The sequence below is a fragment of the Clarias gariepinus genome, chromosome 12 (assembly GCF_024256425.1).
Source record: "Clarias gariepinus isolate MV-2021 ecotype Netherlands chromosome 12, CGAR_prim_01v2, whole genome shotgun sequence".
NCBI classification, from domain to species: domain Eukaryota; kingdom Metazoa; phylum Chordata; class Actinopteri; order Siluriformes; family Clariidae; genus Clarias; species Clarias gariepinus.
This window is the reverse complement of record NC_071111.1, coordinates 5,221,457-5,236,550: the sequence shown is the minus strand read 5'-3', so window position 1 is coordinate 5,236,550 and position 15,094 is coordinate 5,221,457. Positions and strand designations below refer to the sequence as shown.

The following is a 15,094-nucleotide window of genomic DNA, read 5'->3' as shown; positions in this document are numbered from 1 at the left end:
GTAGTTTGCTCTTCCTCTTGCTGAAATAAAGCTGAGTTTTGGACGTTGTCTGTTCTTTTATTGGAGTTAATAGTGATGATCAGTGTGATGAGAGAGTGGGCTTAGCTGTAGATTCAGTGCTGTGTGTTGTGCTTCAGTGAGTTTGACTAAAGGAAGTTGAACATCTGGTGAAGTTTCTGTTCTATTCTGGGAGAAATGAAACTATTCAGTCCTGTTCATGTAAATCTCACTTACACCTCACTGCTCTCTCCTTAAGACAGGATTAATATGTAGACTATTATTCTTCTTCATCTCTATCGTGTTTGAAAGCTCAGACTTTTATTGATATCTGATACATTAAAGGTTATAATTCCAGTGTGGTACCTTTTTACTGAATCACTGAATCCACCTCTATAAGAACTTTAACACACATATAACACACCACACACACTGCTAGTCCTGTTAAGGGTGTGAGGTGATTGATTGACAGCTGTCACCTCCTATTAATGGTTAATGCTGGATGTGTGATTTAGTCTTTTAGGAATATGTACAGTGGAATCTCGGCTTACAAGCATAACTCTTTCCGGGAAACGGGCTCGTATTCCAAAACACTCGTAAACCAAATTTAATTTTCCCATCAGAAATAATGGGAAACTTAAATTATTTGTTTCACAGCCCAAAAAAATAAGTACATAAAAATTATTAACACAAAATATAAAGTAAAAATAAAACAAATTATTGTGCATTTTACCTTAAAAAAAAAGTACAAGTAAATGCGCAAAATCTGTGTGTGTGTGTGTGTGTGTGTGTGTGTGTGTGTGTGTGTGTGTGTGTCTGTGTGTATGTGTGTTTGTGTGTGTGTGAAGCGAACATAAGAGGAGACTCTTACTTTTAGCCCCTCCTGTCTCCCCCTTCTCATCTTAAACAGTAGACCTGTCTTATTTGAATTTCACACTAACATAAACAGACATTAATGGAAAGACTGTTTTGTCTGGAAAAATTAGCAAGGAACATCGCTACTGACACACATGTGAGGAATCACTGCTGTAACGTAACGGAATCACTGCTGTAACGTAAATCAAACAAACAAATGAACCAGCTCTTTACCTTTGCGACAAAGAAGAGTTTCTGTGGAAAGCAGTGTGTGCACGCGTAATTTGGCACTGTGCCAGTTCACACACACTCACTCTCTCTCACTCTCTCGTCTAATGTGTGTGCGTGTTTGTGCGTTTGTGAAGCAGAGAGGGGGTGCTTCACACACACAAACACACACACACATTAAGGCAAGAGAGAGAGAATGTGTGTGAACCGGCACAGTATCAAATTATGCACGCACACACACAGCGATGGCCTGAGGAATAAAAATATTTTTTTTCCTCTGTATTGAGATTTTCTTTCACTTTACTCGCGCACACACGTGTGTTATAAAAAACAGTACACGCGCGCTGTACACACGCGCTTACAAACACAAAATTAAATATGTTTTACACACACACACCGTCACAGTTTTATAGTAAACAGTAAACGCGTCCACGAATGTTGATTATGCCAGTAAGGGACGAGCACTAAGACCCAGCGGGGGAGACGATTACGCACAATTCCGCACCGTGAGAGAGAGAAATACCGTTGGCTCGGCGTCAAAACAAGAAGCGCATGCGTGATATTAGATATTCGTAAACCAAGTGGAGATGAGTGTGCGGAGCGCTGCTGAGGAGAGGAACAGGGCGCCTGATCTGTAGCAAGGTGCTGGACGCTGCGCGCCAGGTCGTTGACCACTCTCGCCAGCCCGTCAATCTGCCCCTGCTGTCTTCGAACGTAATTCAGGTAAGGGGGTTCGTCTTCAGGGAGGGGCGTCCCTGCGTTCAGAAAGGTCTGTTCATCTGTCATGGTTACCATGTGGAGAGAGGGAACGCAGATGCAGGGTGAATGAAAATTAGTTTAATGAAAATAGTCCAAATAATACTGAGCAATACACAGAAAAACAAAGAACAGAGAAACCAAATGGCTTGCCACTTCACCAGGCTGAGTCTGCAGGCAGGCTTTGTTAAAGAAAACAAACAAAACAGGTCTCGTCCGAAGCTCTGGGACGAAGTAGGGGCTGCTATTCTTTCAGCCTAACCTTGACCTTGAGGAATGCCTTCCACACAAAAACGCCTCGCCTGCAGATACCGCCCATTCCTGGGGGAGAAATAAACACATAGTTTTAGTGCAAGTCACGACAATGGTACACAACAGTGAACAGACAAAGTGATACGGGTACGGCTGGAATCAATAGGGAGACACACGGGTATGGAAGTATATTAGTGCCAAATTCCTTAAAGCAAAATAGCAGGTTGAATTACTTGAACTGAAAAAAACATGTTGCAATAAAAAAAATTGCAGTTCAAAAATATTTTCAAGTGTTAAAAATACAATCTACATTATTTTTCAATCTTACAAATTCAGGTCGACAAAATTCAGGTAACAAAATTCAGCAGCGATACGGGGTAGGGGACCACGAGCTGTTGGCCATAAAGTAAGCCTTGGAGGAATGGCGTCACTGGCTCCAGGGCGCTAGTGAGCCGTTCATGGTCTGGACAGACCATCAGAACCTCATCACCATCCGGAATCTAAAACAACTTAATCCACGACAGGCACGGTGGGCATTGTTTTTCGAGCACTTCAACTTCCATCTGTCATACCGCCCGGGGTCCAAGAACACCAAGGCCGACGCCCTCTCTGGGCAACAAGAAGATGAGGCGCCCAGGGCGGACCCTGTGCCTGTCACCACAGATCAACGCACCTCTCCACTGGGACATAGAAACAAGGGTTCGCCAGGCACAGGCTGCGGAGGCCGGGCCGGCAGGTGCCTGGACGACTCTATGTACCTCAGCGTCTGATACCCGAAGTCCTCCAGTGGGGCCACTCCTCGCCCGTCGCAGGGCACCCTGGGACCCGGCGAACTCTACAATTTGTAAAACGGGCGTTCTGGTGGCCCACCATGAGGAGAGACATTAAGGAGTTCGTCCCGGCGTGCCCGGTGTGCGCCCAGGCCAAAGACCTAAACCAACCCAACCCAAGAACACCCTTTTAACAATCGTCGACCGGTTCTCCAAAGCCGTACACCTGGTGGCCCTCACCGGACTCCCATCAGCCAAGGACACCGCCGAGCTGATATTGGAACACGTAGTCCGCCTGCATGGGTTCCCCAAGAACATCATCTCGGACAGGGGGCCCCAGTTCACCGCTTGGTTCTGGAAGACCTTCTGCCGTCTGATCAATTCCACCTGCAGTCTGTCCTCCGGTTATCACCCCCAGACTAATGGTCAGACGGAACGGACCAACCAACAACTGTGCTACCTGAGGTGTTTTGTTTCGGATTGCCAGCGCTCCTGGGCCCGCTACCTCAAATGGGCCGACCTGTCTCACAATCTCCACGTCTGCTCGGCCATCAACCTAAGCCCATTTAAGGTATGTTATGGTTTCCAACCTCCGATGTTCAGCCATCAGGAACCATCGGCCCAACAGTTGGTCCGTAGGTGTCGGCAGTTGTGGAACCAAGCAAACCTCGCCATTCAACATGCCAATACCACCTACGTTGCCCAGCATCGCCGCCAACACCCTCCGGGACGATTGTTCCACGTAGGTGACAAGGTATGGCTTTACACAAAGAATCTCCATCTTCACACAGAATCTCGCAAACTATCTCCGAGGTTCCTCGGCCCATACCACATCACCCATTGGATAAATCCTGTCACCTGCGGCGCTCCGGATCTATCCAGTTTCCCACACCTCCCAACTAAAACACTTCACCACCTCTCTAATGAAACCACCCACCCCCCCTGCTCCTCCTCCCCGGATCATCGACGGTGGTCCCGCTTACACTGTGCGCCGGATCCTCGACTCGCGCCCTCGGGGCAGGGGCACCCAGTACCTGGTTGATTGGGAAGGCTACGGCCCTGAGGAACGGTCTTGGGTCCCGGGCCGGTTTATTTTCGACCCTGAATTAATCCGAGACTACCGTCGTCATGTATCCTCCAACCCAGGACCGGCTACTGACAGGGGGGTACTGTCATGCACACTCAATCGGCGACCGGCACTAGGACCCGGAAGTAAAGCGGTCGCGAACCAGGAAGTATAAGAGGAGTAAACAAACCACGATTCAACGCTCAGTTATTGAGTTTGGCCCATGTCGGTTTTGGCTGTCCGTCCACCGATTCGTGAGTACTCACTTTCTTGGGTTTTGCTTTCTGATATTGAGTGTGTGTTTATAGGACGCAGGTTAAATTTGTGTTTTTCAATTCAATTAAATTCAATTCAATTTTATTTGTATAGCGCTTTTAACGATTTACATCATCACAAAGCAGCTTTACACAATCAAAAGAATTAAGATTGTATGAAATGTGAATGTGTACGAATCAAAATTATTTCCTGGAGGCTCAGGTAGACTGTGAAAAATTCCAGTCCTGAACTATTGAGCGACTGAAGTGACAGGTCCTCAGAGAACAGCTGTCTGCATCAGTCGAGGACAGGACCACGTTCATGGAAAAGTGGAACCAACCCCAGTCACTACACGCATTCCAGGCAGACCACACGGGGCATCCATGTGATGAGATCTCCAACCAGAAGCAGAACTCCAGGATGAGTTAGAGAGCTCCAGCGGGTGGAGGGGGTCTGGATCACTGGCAGCTCAGGAGCGACATGTATAGCTCGACAGAGAGATAGGTAGAGGAAAAAGGAGAGAGGGAGAGAGAGAGAGAGGAGAGAGCAGAAAAGGAGAGAGCAAAGAGATGGAGAAATAACAGTTAGGTATGGTCACAGTCGAACAATGTAAAAAGTGAATGTATATTTAGTGCAGAGTGCAAGCAGAGACTCCGGCAGGACTAACTATGACAGCATAACTAAAAAGGGAGAGCCAGAAGGAAACACAAACATGAGGGCTTCCAGAGATGTAAGGCAACCAATCACCTCACCGTCAACAAACCTGAATGATCAATGAGAGTGGGGAAGACAGCATCCAAACATAGCAGTTCACCTAATACTCTACGTCCATGAGTCCCCCAGATCTGCTCCTTTACCTAAGGCTAATCTATTTATAAAAATGCTTGGCTAAATAAATAGTTTTTTAGCCTGGACTTAAACACTGAGACTGTGTCTGAGTCCCAAACACTATTTGGAAGACTATTCCATAACTTTGGGGCTTTGTAAGAAAAAGCTCTGCCCCCTGCTGTAGTTTTAATAATATGCGGTACTGACAAGCAGCCTGCATCCTTTGATCGAAGTAGGCGTGGCGGATTGTAAGACACTAGCAGTTCACTCAGATACTGCGGCGCGAGACCATTTAATGCTTTATCTGTCAAGAGTAGTATTTTAAAATCGATGCGAAATTTCACAGGAAGCCAGTGCAATGTGGATAAGATAGGGGTGATGTGCTCATATCTTCTGGTTCGAGTGAGGACTCTCGCTGCTGCATTCTGGACTAATTGAAGCTTGTTTAAGCACCTAGTTGAACAACCAGACAGTAAGGCGTTACAATAATCCAACCTAGACGTGATAAAAGCATGAACTACTTTTTCTGCATCGTTTAGTGACAATATATTTTTTATCTTGGCAATATTTCTGAGGTGAAAGAATGCTATCCTGGTAATATTATCTACATTATCAGGATTAAGCAGAAGGAAATTAATTAACATCCAATCTCTTATTGGATGCACACATTGCTCAACTTTGATAAGCTGGTTTTTCTCATCTGGTTTTGCTGAAAAGTATACTTGTCTGTCATCAGCATAACAATGAAAACTAATACCATGTTTACGAATTATGTTGCTTAGAGGAAGCATGTAAAGGGAAAAAAGCAGTGGGCCTACAACTGAACCCTGTGGAACACCAAACTCAACTTGAGAACATGAGGAATGGTCACCATCTAAATCTACAAACTGATAACGATCAGTAAAATAGGATCTGAGCCATAAGAGGGCCGTTCCCTTAATTCCTACTACATTTTCTAATCTGTGAAGGAGAATACCATGATCAATAGTGTCAAAAGCTGCACTGAGGTCGAGTAACACAAGTATAGTGACACAACCCTGATCAGAGGCCACTAGTAGGTCATTTACTACTTTAACGAGTGCTGTCTCTGTGTTGTGATGAGGCCTAAATCCTGACTGATACAGTTTATGTACCTATGTAGATATGAACATAGCTGTTGTGATACTACCTTTTCCAGAATTTTAGAGATAAACGGGAGGTTTGATATCGGCCTGTAATTGGAAAGCTGACAGGGGTCAAGGTCAGGTTTTTTGATTAGTGGTTTAATAACTGCTAATTTAAGGGATTTAGGAACATACCCACTGCTGAGTGAAGATAAGATAAGAAATATATTGTCACTAAACGATGCAGAAAAATTAGTTCATGCTTATATCACGTCTAGGTTGGATTATTGTAACGCCTTACTGTCTGGTTGTTCAACTAGGTGCTTAAACAAGCTTCAATTAGTCCAGAATGCAGCAGCGAGAGTCCTCACTCGAACCAGAAGATATAAGCACATCACCCCTATCTTATCTACATTGCATTGGCTTCCTGTGAAATTCCGCATCGATTTTAAAATACTACTCATTTACATTTAGGCATTTTGGCAGACGCTCTTATCCAGAGCGACTTACATTTTTATCTCATTACACATCTGAGCAGTTGAGGGTTAAGGGCCTTGCTCAAGGGCCCAACAGTGGCAACTTGGTGGTTGTGGGGTTTGAACCTGGGATCTTCCGAACCGTAGTCCAATGCCTAAACCACTGAGCTACCCCCGGCCTCGGGGGTAGCTTTAACTCTTGACGTATAAAGCATTAAATGGTCTCGCGCCGCAGTATCTGAGTGAACTGCTAGTGTCTTACAATCCGCCACGCCTACTTCGATCAAAGGATGCAGGCTGCTTGTCAGTACCGCGTATTATTAAAACTACAGCAGGGGGCAGAGCTTTTTCTTACAAAGCCCCAAAGTTATGGAATAGTCTTCCAAATAGTGTTCGGGACTCAGACACAGTCTCAGTGTTTAAGTCCAGGCTAAAAACCTATTTATTTAGCCAAGCATTTTTATAAATAGCCTTAGGTAAAGGAGCAGATCTGGGGGACTCATGGACGTAGAGTATTATGGTGAACTGGTATGTTTGGATGCTGTCTTCCTCACTCTCATTGATCACTTAGGTTTGCTGACGGTGAGGTGATTGTTTGCTTTACATGTCAGGAAGCCCTCATGTTTGTGTTTCCTTCTAGCTCTCCCTTTTTAGTTATGCTGTCATAGTTAGTCCTGCCGGAGTCTCTGCTTGCACTCTGCACTAAATATACATTCACTTTTTACGTTGTTCGACTGTGACCATACCTAACTGTTATTTCTCCATCTCTTTGCTCTCTCCTTTTCTGCTCTCTCCTCTCTCTCTCTCTCTCCCTCTCTCTTTTTTCCTCTACCTATCTCTCTGTCGAGCTATACATGTCGCTCCTGAGCTGCCAGTGATCCAGACCCCCTCTGCCCGCTGGACCTAACTCATCCTGGAGTCCCGCTTCTGGTTGGAGATCTCATCACATGGATGCCCCCGTGTGGTCTGCCTGGAATGCGTGTGGTGACTGGGGTTGGTTCCACTTTTCCATGAAGGTGGTCCTGTCCTCGACTGATGCAGACAGCTGTTCTCTGAAGACCTGTGACTTCAGTCGCTTAATAGTTCAGGACTGGAATTTTTCACAGTCTACCTGAGCCTCCAGGAACAAACTGGACTTTAATCTTACACATCTCCTCTTATACTTAACTTCCAGTCTCGCATATTATTATGCACATCAATCCCTGCCATCTGTTTTCACCCAGATGAGGATGGGTTCCCTGTTGAGTCTGGTTCCTCTCAAGGTTTCTTCCTATTACCATCTCAGGGAGTTTTTCCTTGCCACTGTCGCCGTCGTCCTAGGCTTGCTCATCAGGGACAATCATATAATTTTGATTCATACACATACGTGAATTGAATTGAATTGAATTGAGTGAACAGTTAATTACTTTTAACAGGGGTTCTGTTATTGCTGGAACTATCTGCTTGAAAAAATGTGTCGGTATAGGATCTAATTCACAGGTTGACGATTTTGAAGAGGAGATGAGTGAAATTAGTTCACTCGCTTCAAGGGGAGTAAATTATTCTAGGTTCTGATGTGATGTGATTAATTTATCATCTGTATCACTTAAATTGTCTGGTTTTAAAGCCTGAATTTTTTTGCCTAATATTTATGATTTTGTTATTGAAAAAGTTCATGAAATCCTCACTACTGTATGTTGTTGTTGTGGAGATTTCTGCAGTGGTCTTGTTTTTAGTTAATTTAGCTATGGTATTAAATAAAAATCTAGGATTATTTTTGTTATTTTCTATAAGAGTGGAGAGATACATTGACCTAGCAGCACTAAGAGCTCTTCTATATTTCAGGATGCTCTCCTTCCATGCTATTTGGAAAACTAACAATTTAGTTTGACGCCATTTGCGTTCTAATTTCCGAGCGGTTTGTTTTAGAGTGCGTGTGTGATCGTTATACCAAGGAGCAAGTTTCTTATCTCTAATCATTTTTCTTTTAACTGGAGCTACATTATCTAAGCTATGACGAAGTGTTGACTCTAGATATTCGATCGCTTGATCAAGTTCTGTAGAATCAGATGGCGATCCAATCAAAGTTGATAACTCTGGAAGATTATCAATAAAGCTCTGTGTGGTATTTGATGTGAATGTACGTTTAAGGCGGTAGCGCGGTGCTGTGCGTACATTATTACTATGAGACACTTTAATCGAGACAAGACAGTGATCTGATATAACTTCAGACTGTGGAATTGTAATTATGTTTCTTATACTTAATCCGAAGGATAATATTAAGTCCAAAGTGTGACCTGCTTTATGAGTGGGTCCTACTACACACTGATTTACTCCTACTGAGTCCAGTATGGACATAAATGCTGTTCTCAGAGGGTCTTCTGGATTCTCAAAATAAATATTAAAATCTCCAGCAATTAACGCTTTGTCTACGGAAACGACAAGGTTTGAAAGGAAATCTGCAAATTCACAGAGAAATTCAGAGTACGGCCCTGGAGGTCTGTAAATTATGATTAGCGGAATCGTCTGAGCTGACTTTATGTTACTATAGAGAATTTCAAATGCATTAAATTTAAATCTGTGTTTTTGTACGATAGCCAGATTATCGTAAATAACTGCGACGCCTCCTCCTCTACCAGTTAACCGAGGCTGGTGTATGTAGCTGTATCCAGAAGGACTAGCTTCATTTAGAGCTACATACTCGTCCTGTTTAATCCAGGTTTCAGTTAAACATAATATATCAAACTCCTGGTCTGTGATAGTTTCGTTAATAATAACTGCTTTAGATGCAAGAGATCTAATATTTAACAGTCCTAGTTTGTAATATCTATGTTAATTAAATTATTAAAACAGACTTTCTAAGTCTTTCTAAATTTGTTTTTAGCTCGGAGAACAGACACAGTCTCAATACAGTGAACCCTGAGTGACGACTCTATGCAGCTAGCAGACGGTTGGTTTAGCCTGTGTGTCTGCTCCCTGGCCTGGGCTCTGGATTGTCACCGATTAACTAGGCCTTTTCTGAGACTATGAGCTATACTGCAAGAAATGAAAGCAGCACCTTCCCGAGTGGGATGGACACTGTCCCGCCCTAACAGGCCAGCTTTGCCCTCAAAGGTCTTCCAATTATCAATGAAGCCCACGTTGTTTTCGGAGCACCACCTGGACATCCAGGTGGTAGCGGTTCAGCGACCATAATCTGCTGTAAGTTATGTCACCATGTCTCATTGGGATGGGACCAGAGCATACTACTCCATCGGACATCGCCTTCGCTAATTTAAACATCTCTATAAAGTTATTCTTACTAACCTCTGACTGACGAAGGCGTACATCGTTAGCCTTGTAACAGCATGTACCACTATCTTGGAGAACCTGTGCTGTCCTAGAGCCCTAAGATTACCTGCTATGTCCGGTGCTCTGGCCCCCGGGATACACCTAACCACTGCCGCTGGCGCCCCTAAAGGTCTAGCTAATTTCACGTGCCTCATTATAGAGTCTCCCATAACCAGAGCTCTTTCAGGTTTCTCAGCGGGTGCATCACTGAGGAGAGCAAACCTGTTGGACACGTGAAGCGCATAAGAGGCGTGCTCCGAAGGGCTAGCCTTAGCGCTAGCTTTGGCTGAACGAGTATGCCGCCAAGTCGTCGCCCACTCGCCCCGCTGTGAGGGCTCTAATGCCGGAGTCGGGGGCTGGTTATCTCCGCCTGCGGCACCCAGACTGTCCGCTACGGGAATAACGCTGCTCTCACACTCTTTAACCCTCTCTATAGTCTGGATGCGCTCCTCTAACGCTGATATCTTCTGCGTCAGAGTGCTCACTAACACACACCTATCACAAATAAAATTACCACTAACGACGGAGGAAGAATGTCTAAACATCCTGCACTCCACACACTGAACGAGCTGAATATTATCCATTATATCTGACCTAAGTAGTTATTTGGTGATGGATTCCGCTTGTTGTTCTCAGATGATATGCGCGTTCTCCGAAAAAGCGCAAAAAAAGCAAACAAACAGAAAAAGGCAAAAATCCAGTAGTATTAAAGCCTGAAAATTAGTTAATGTTGTTATTTAGAATAAACAAGCACCTTTTTCCCTTGCTCCCCTTTTGTGAGAGTCCTTAAACTAAATCGCATGGTTATCCTACCTACTCGCTTTCTTCCGCGTTTGGGTTCACCATCCACGCTACATTGGGCTAATCGCTAAAGCTAAGTCATCTGGTCTCCTAGGTTAGTTCATTCTGACAACTGTATAAAAAGCACTTTGTAAGAGACAAAGCAAAACAACAATGAAGAGTTCTATTTCTATTAACACAATCAGATATTTTTTGCCCCTCACCTTGGCAGCAGTGACAGTCCTGCTTTTTGCTGTTTTCTATTTTCTTTTTAATTTAAAGCTATTAATTTCATTTGCATTTAATTTGCATTCTTCAGTAAAATGAACATATTTAAGCCTGATCCTTCTCTGTTTCAACAGTCTTTAGAACCAGTGTGAGATCTCCTCAAGTGAATGTGCACAGGACTGAGGAAAGCCTGACTCAACTTAATGAGTTATTAACCCAGGCTTTGATACCAATTAACCAGGTCATGAATGTTGAAACAGCAGGTTGGTTGCGCTTGCGTCAAACTTCTTGCAGGGTGGGCAGAAATGGCTAATTATTATACAAAGGCAGATGAGATTTGTCAAATGTTCATCTTAATACCTCATAAGTTTCTCTTCATATTTCCACTTATTCCTCTTTAGAACATCAGTTCTTGTTATGGGATTCAATCACAAATAATGTTAAATATAAAGCTAGTGTGTTATATAGGGTGTACAATCCCCCATAGTGTTTTGAGATTCAGTCTTGTGTTGGAAGTAATTAGCATAAATATTATTTTTAATAAACAATTAAGCAATTATTAATTAAATAAAATGTAATTTAAGATGACATTATCCGATGTTTTTGCTAAAAACATATCCGTGACTGGTACTGAATGTGAGTTTCGGCAGACTGCTGCTCTCTCCCTACTACAGACTTTCACTCGTACTGCGATTGACAGTTGATGTCAGAAATGTTTAATTACCGATTGTAGAACACCTGGAATGTGGTGTGAAACATTATAGTTAAATGTTCCAGTGCTGGTACTATCTGTTATCTATTATCATGGAAAGCCTTTCATCCACTTAGATTTGGAATCAGTGGAGAGACCCCATAAATGTATTCTGGATGAAGTTTAATGTAATAAAGAAGAAAAGTAGAAGTTGTAACATAATTAGTGACTGTGTCATTATAGACATGCCTGACAAGTGAGGTGATAATGTGACCCTCTTTGTGGTCATCAGATTTGGTTTTTTTTTTTCACCTTGTTTTATTGGAACCATGAAACACAGAACATCAACATTTCTGGATGGTCTACTAACCTCCTGTTTATGTTGTTAATTGGTACAATGTAAGCTTGAGTCCAGGGGGATTGTGATGGCTATAACAAACATTTTACAAATGCATGTCCTCCATCATACTCTGCCTTCCTGAACCTGATTAAAAAATTTAAAAGATCTCTCGATTTCTGATGGAAGGATTATGTAAGGGTCTACATGTGGGAAAATTTATTCCATTCAATAGATGCAGCGTCTGATGAAATAAGAATGGATTATTTTCATGGCTGGATTTGTGATGCCAAATAATTGTTTTTAAATAAAATAAAAGTGAAGTCATTTGGCCTGACCCATGTAGCATGAAATTTGGCATAAAAATATAAAGAGTTGCCTGAGAGTACGAAGAGCACAAGGAAGGCTGTTTGGCATTCTGCCAATTTTTTTGTGTAAGACTGCTTACTTTTCCCCGCATTAATTATTTGTTTTTATTATTAGTTAATGTTACTAGAAAAAAAATAGAGTGAGAGAGAGTGAGCGGGGCACCATGGCCTCTGAGGCTGGTGAGGAGACTCTTCCTTTTCGGCATGGCGTTAGGTGTGTGCTGGAGGACGGTGTACAGGTGGAGGAGGTGATGCTAGTGGTGGGAGAGCAGGTCGGGTGTGAAAATATGTACACTGCATCGTGGATAAATAAGATGTGTATTACCACACACACACACACACACACACAGAGAGAGAGTCGAAGACAGATGTCGAGGAACAGATCAATGACTTTTTACAGCTGACTATCAGAGAAAGGAGACAGGTGGTTAATGCACTATTTCCAGGGAATGCTAACATTTGAACACTGAATACAACTGTGCACTGTAATGAATGAACTTCTCCCTCCCTCTCAGACACACACACATGCACACACACACACACACACACACACACACACATACACATTATGTTCTCTTTTAAACCCCATTACCACCAAATTAATCTGTGCCGATTCTGGAATGATCAGGAAGTTTGTGGTTGTCCACTCTCATTGTTCTCACAGATTAATTAATCACTAATGTGTATTAGTGAGTTAGTGTGGTGTGTTTTCTCTCGTGCACAGTGTGTGTGATTGAGCTGTATCACATCCTCCCCCTCAGCACCTGCAGTCGCTCCCAGCTGCAGCAGTGCTTCTCTGTGCTCTCTCACTCACCCAGGTTTTTGTACCACGCTCTAACACTGTGTGAACACACCACCACTATGGTAACTCTGACAGTAGTAATCTCCTGCATCTTCAGTCTGGACTCCTCTGATGGTCAGAGTGAAGTCAGTACCAGATCCACTGCCACTGAAACGAGCTGGAGTCCCTGACTGTAATCTATTAGTAGAATAGATCAGGAGTTTGGGAGCTTCTCCAGATTTCTGCTGGTACCAGTGGAGGTAGCTAGTAGAGGTACTGCTGCTGGTTCTACAGTTGATGGTGACGGTGTTTCCTGGAGCAACAGTTTGCACTGAAGGAGTCTGAGTCACAGTCACCTGACCTCTGGATCCTGAAGAGGAACATAGATTGTGTTTCTATGCTGTAAAGTGCTGTAGAATTAGTATGAGATGAAGTGTGTGAGGCTGTGAGTTGATGTTAAACTCTCACCTTGAGTCCAGAGGGCCAGTGTGCAGATGAAGACGCTGATCAAAGTCATGGTTGCTGTGGGTGAAGTTGCTGAGCAGCAGCTCTCAGTCATGAAGTGTTAAAGTCACAGGGCTATAAACACTCACAGAGCACTGAAGCATGGGCTGCTAATGCAAAGTGTGTGTGTGTGTGTGTGTGTGTGTGTGTGTTTGTGTATGTGTGTGTAAGTGTGTGTGTGTGTGTGTGTGTGTGTGTAAGTGTGTGTGTGTGTGTGTGTGTGTGTGTGTGTGTGTGTGTGTATGTGTGTGTGTGTGTGTGTGTGTGTGTGTAAGTGTGTGTGTGTGTGTGTGTGTGTGTGTGTGTGTGTGTGTGTGTGTGTAAGTGTGTGTGTGTGTGTGTGTGTGTGTGTGTGTGTGTGTGTGTGTGTGTGTGTGTGTGTGTAAGTGTGTGTGTGTGTGTGTGTGTGTGCACTGCAGTGTGATGGAGGTTTTTGTACGATGGTTTCATTAGAATGTATCACTGTGGTGGACTTTTGGTGGAGGCTCCAAACTCATCGTCAACAGTAAGTGTGTTTTCTTTTTTAAAACTAAATCCATATAGAGAATTACTAATTGTGGTAATAATTTCATCTAAACCAAACAGATTATATATGTTTGTTATTGTATAAGTGATGTTTATTGTGTATTATTCTGCTCTGATGAGGAATACATTTCAGTATCAGAACAGATCCCATATAAATCTTTTTAAACAAATCTCCAATTATTTATGTTAAATATGTAATAATTACACACTTGCTATATATTCCACATGCAATAACTCTGCAGTTACTCTATAATAAAGATTTAATAAATATAGTTAGTGTGTGCTGATGTAAAATCCAGATGAAAGCTGCTGTGTGTGTTTGTGTTAAACAATGAATATTTCTGTAATCAGCTACATTCGTATTTGCTGCAGTTAAATATGCTGAAGGTTTATAAAGTAATAACACTTGTTACGATAAATTATTTTCCCAGATAAAAGACAGTGTAAATCATGTGTGTTTTGTCTCTGCACTGAAACTGATGTTAAATAATAAAATACTCAATGAAACTCAGTCATGAAGTCAGACTTTATTAGACTTAATTACTCTGTAAGATCAGTCAGTTCCACAAAGTTATAAACATATTTTATAATTGTGTGTAAATGACGTGTATATGATGTGTTTATAATGTGTGTGTGTTTCTCCTCTCCAGCGGGTGTCGTGGTAAAGCCCTCCGTGTCTCTGCTCCCTCCGTCCCCTCTGCAGCTGTCTGAGGGATCGGCCTCGCTGCTCTGCCTGCTGTCTGGCTACTCTCCACAGGGGGCGCTGGTGAGCTGGACAGTGGACGGCTCAGAGGTGAAGAACGGGGTTCTGACCAGCACAGAAGAAGAGAAGAACAGCCGTTACAGCCGCAGCAGCACCCTGACCCTCAGCAAAGACCTCTGGGAAAAGGGGGAGGAGTTCAGCTGTAAGGTCTCCCATAACAACGTCAATCATCCAGTCACGTTCAGAAAGAGTCAGTGTGAAGACTAGTGGATCCAAGATAGA

General features: G+C 43.2%; 2 gene segments (V, D, J or C); one reads left to right on the top strand and one right to left on the bottom strand.

Annotated features, from left to right (window-relative positions):
• Positions 1 to 13,133: 13,133 nt before the first annotated feature.
• LOC128534693 (immunoglobulin kappa variable 1-39-like) lies at positions 13,134 to 13,597 on the bottom strand. The segment is given in 2 exon segments: positions 13,134 to 13,450; positions 13,549 to 13,597. Coding segments are annotated over 2 exon segments (366 nt in total).
• LOC128534692 (immunoglobulin kappa constant-like) overlaps positions 13,596 to 15,094 on the top strand; it is a 32,165-nt gene continuing 30,666 nt past the window's right edge. The window contains 2 exon segments of the C gene segment in view: positions 13,596 to 13,604; positions 14,038 to 14,089. Coding sequence covers positions 13,596 to 13,604; positions 14,038 to 14,089 — 61 coding nt within the window.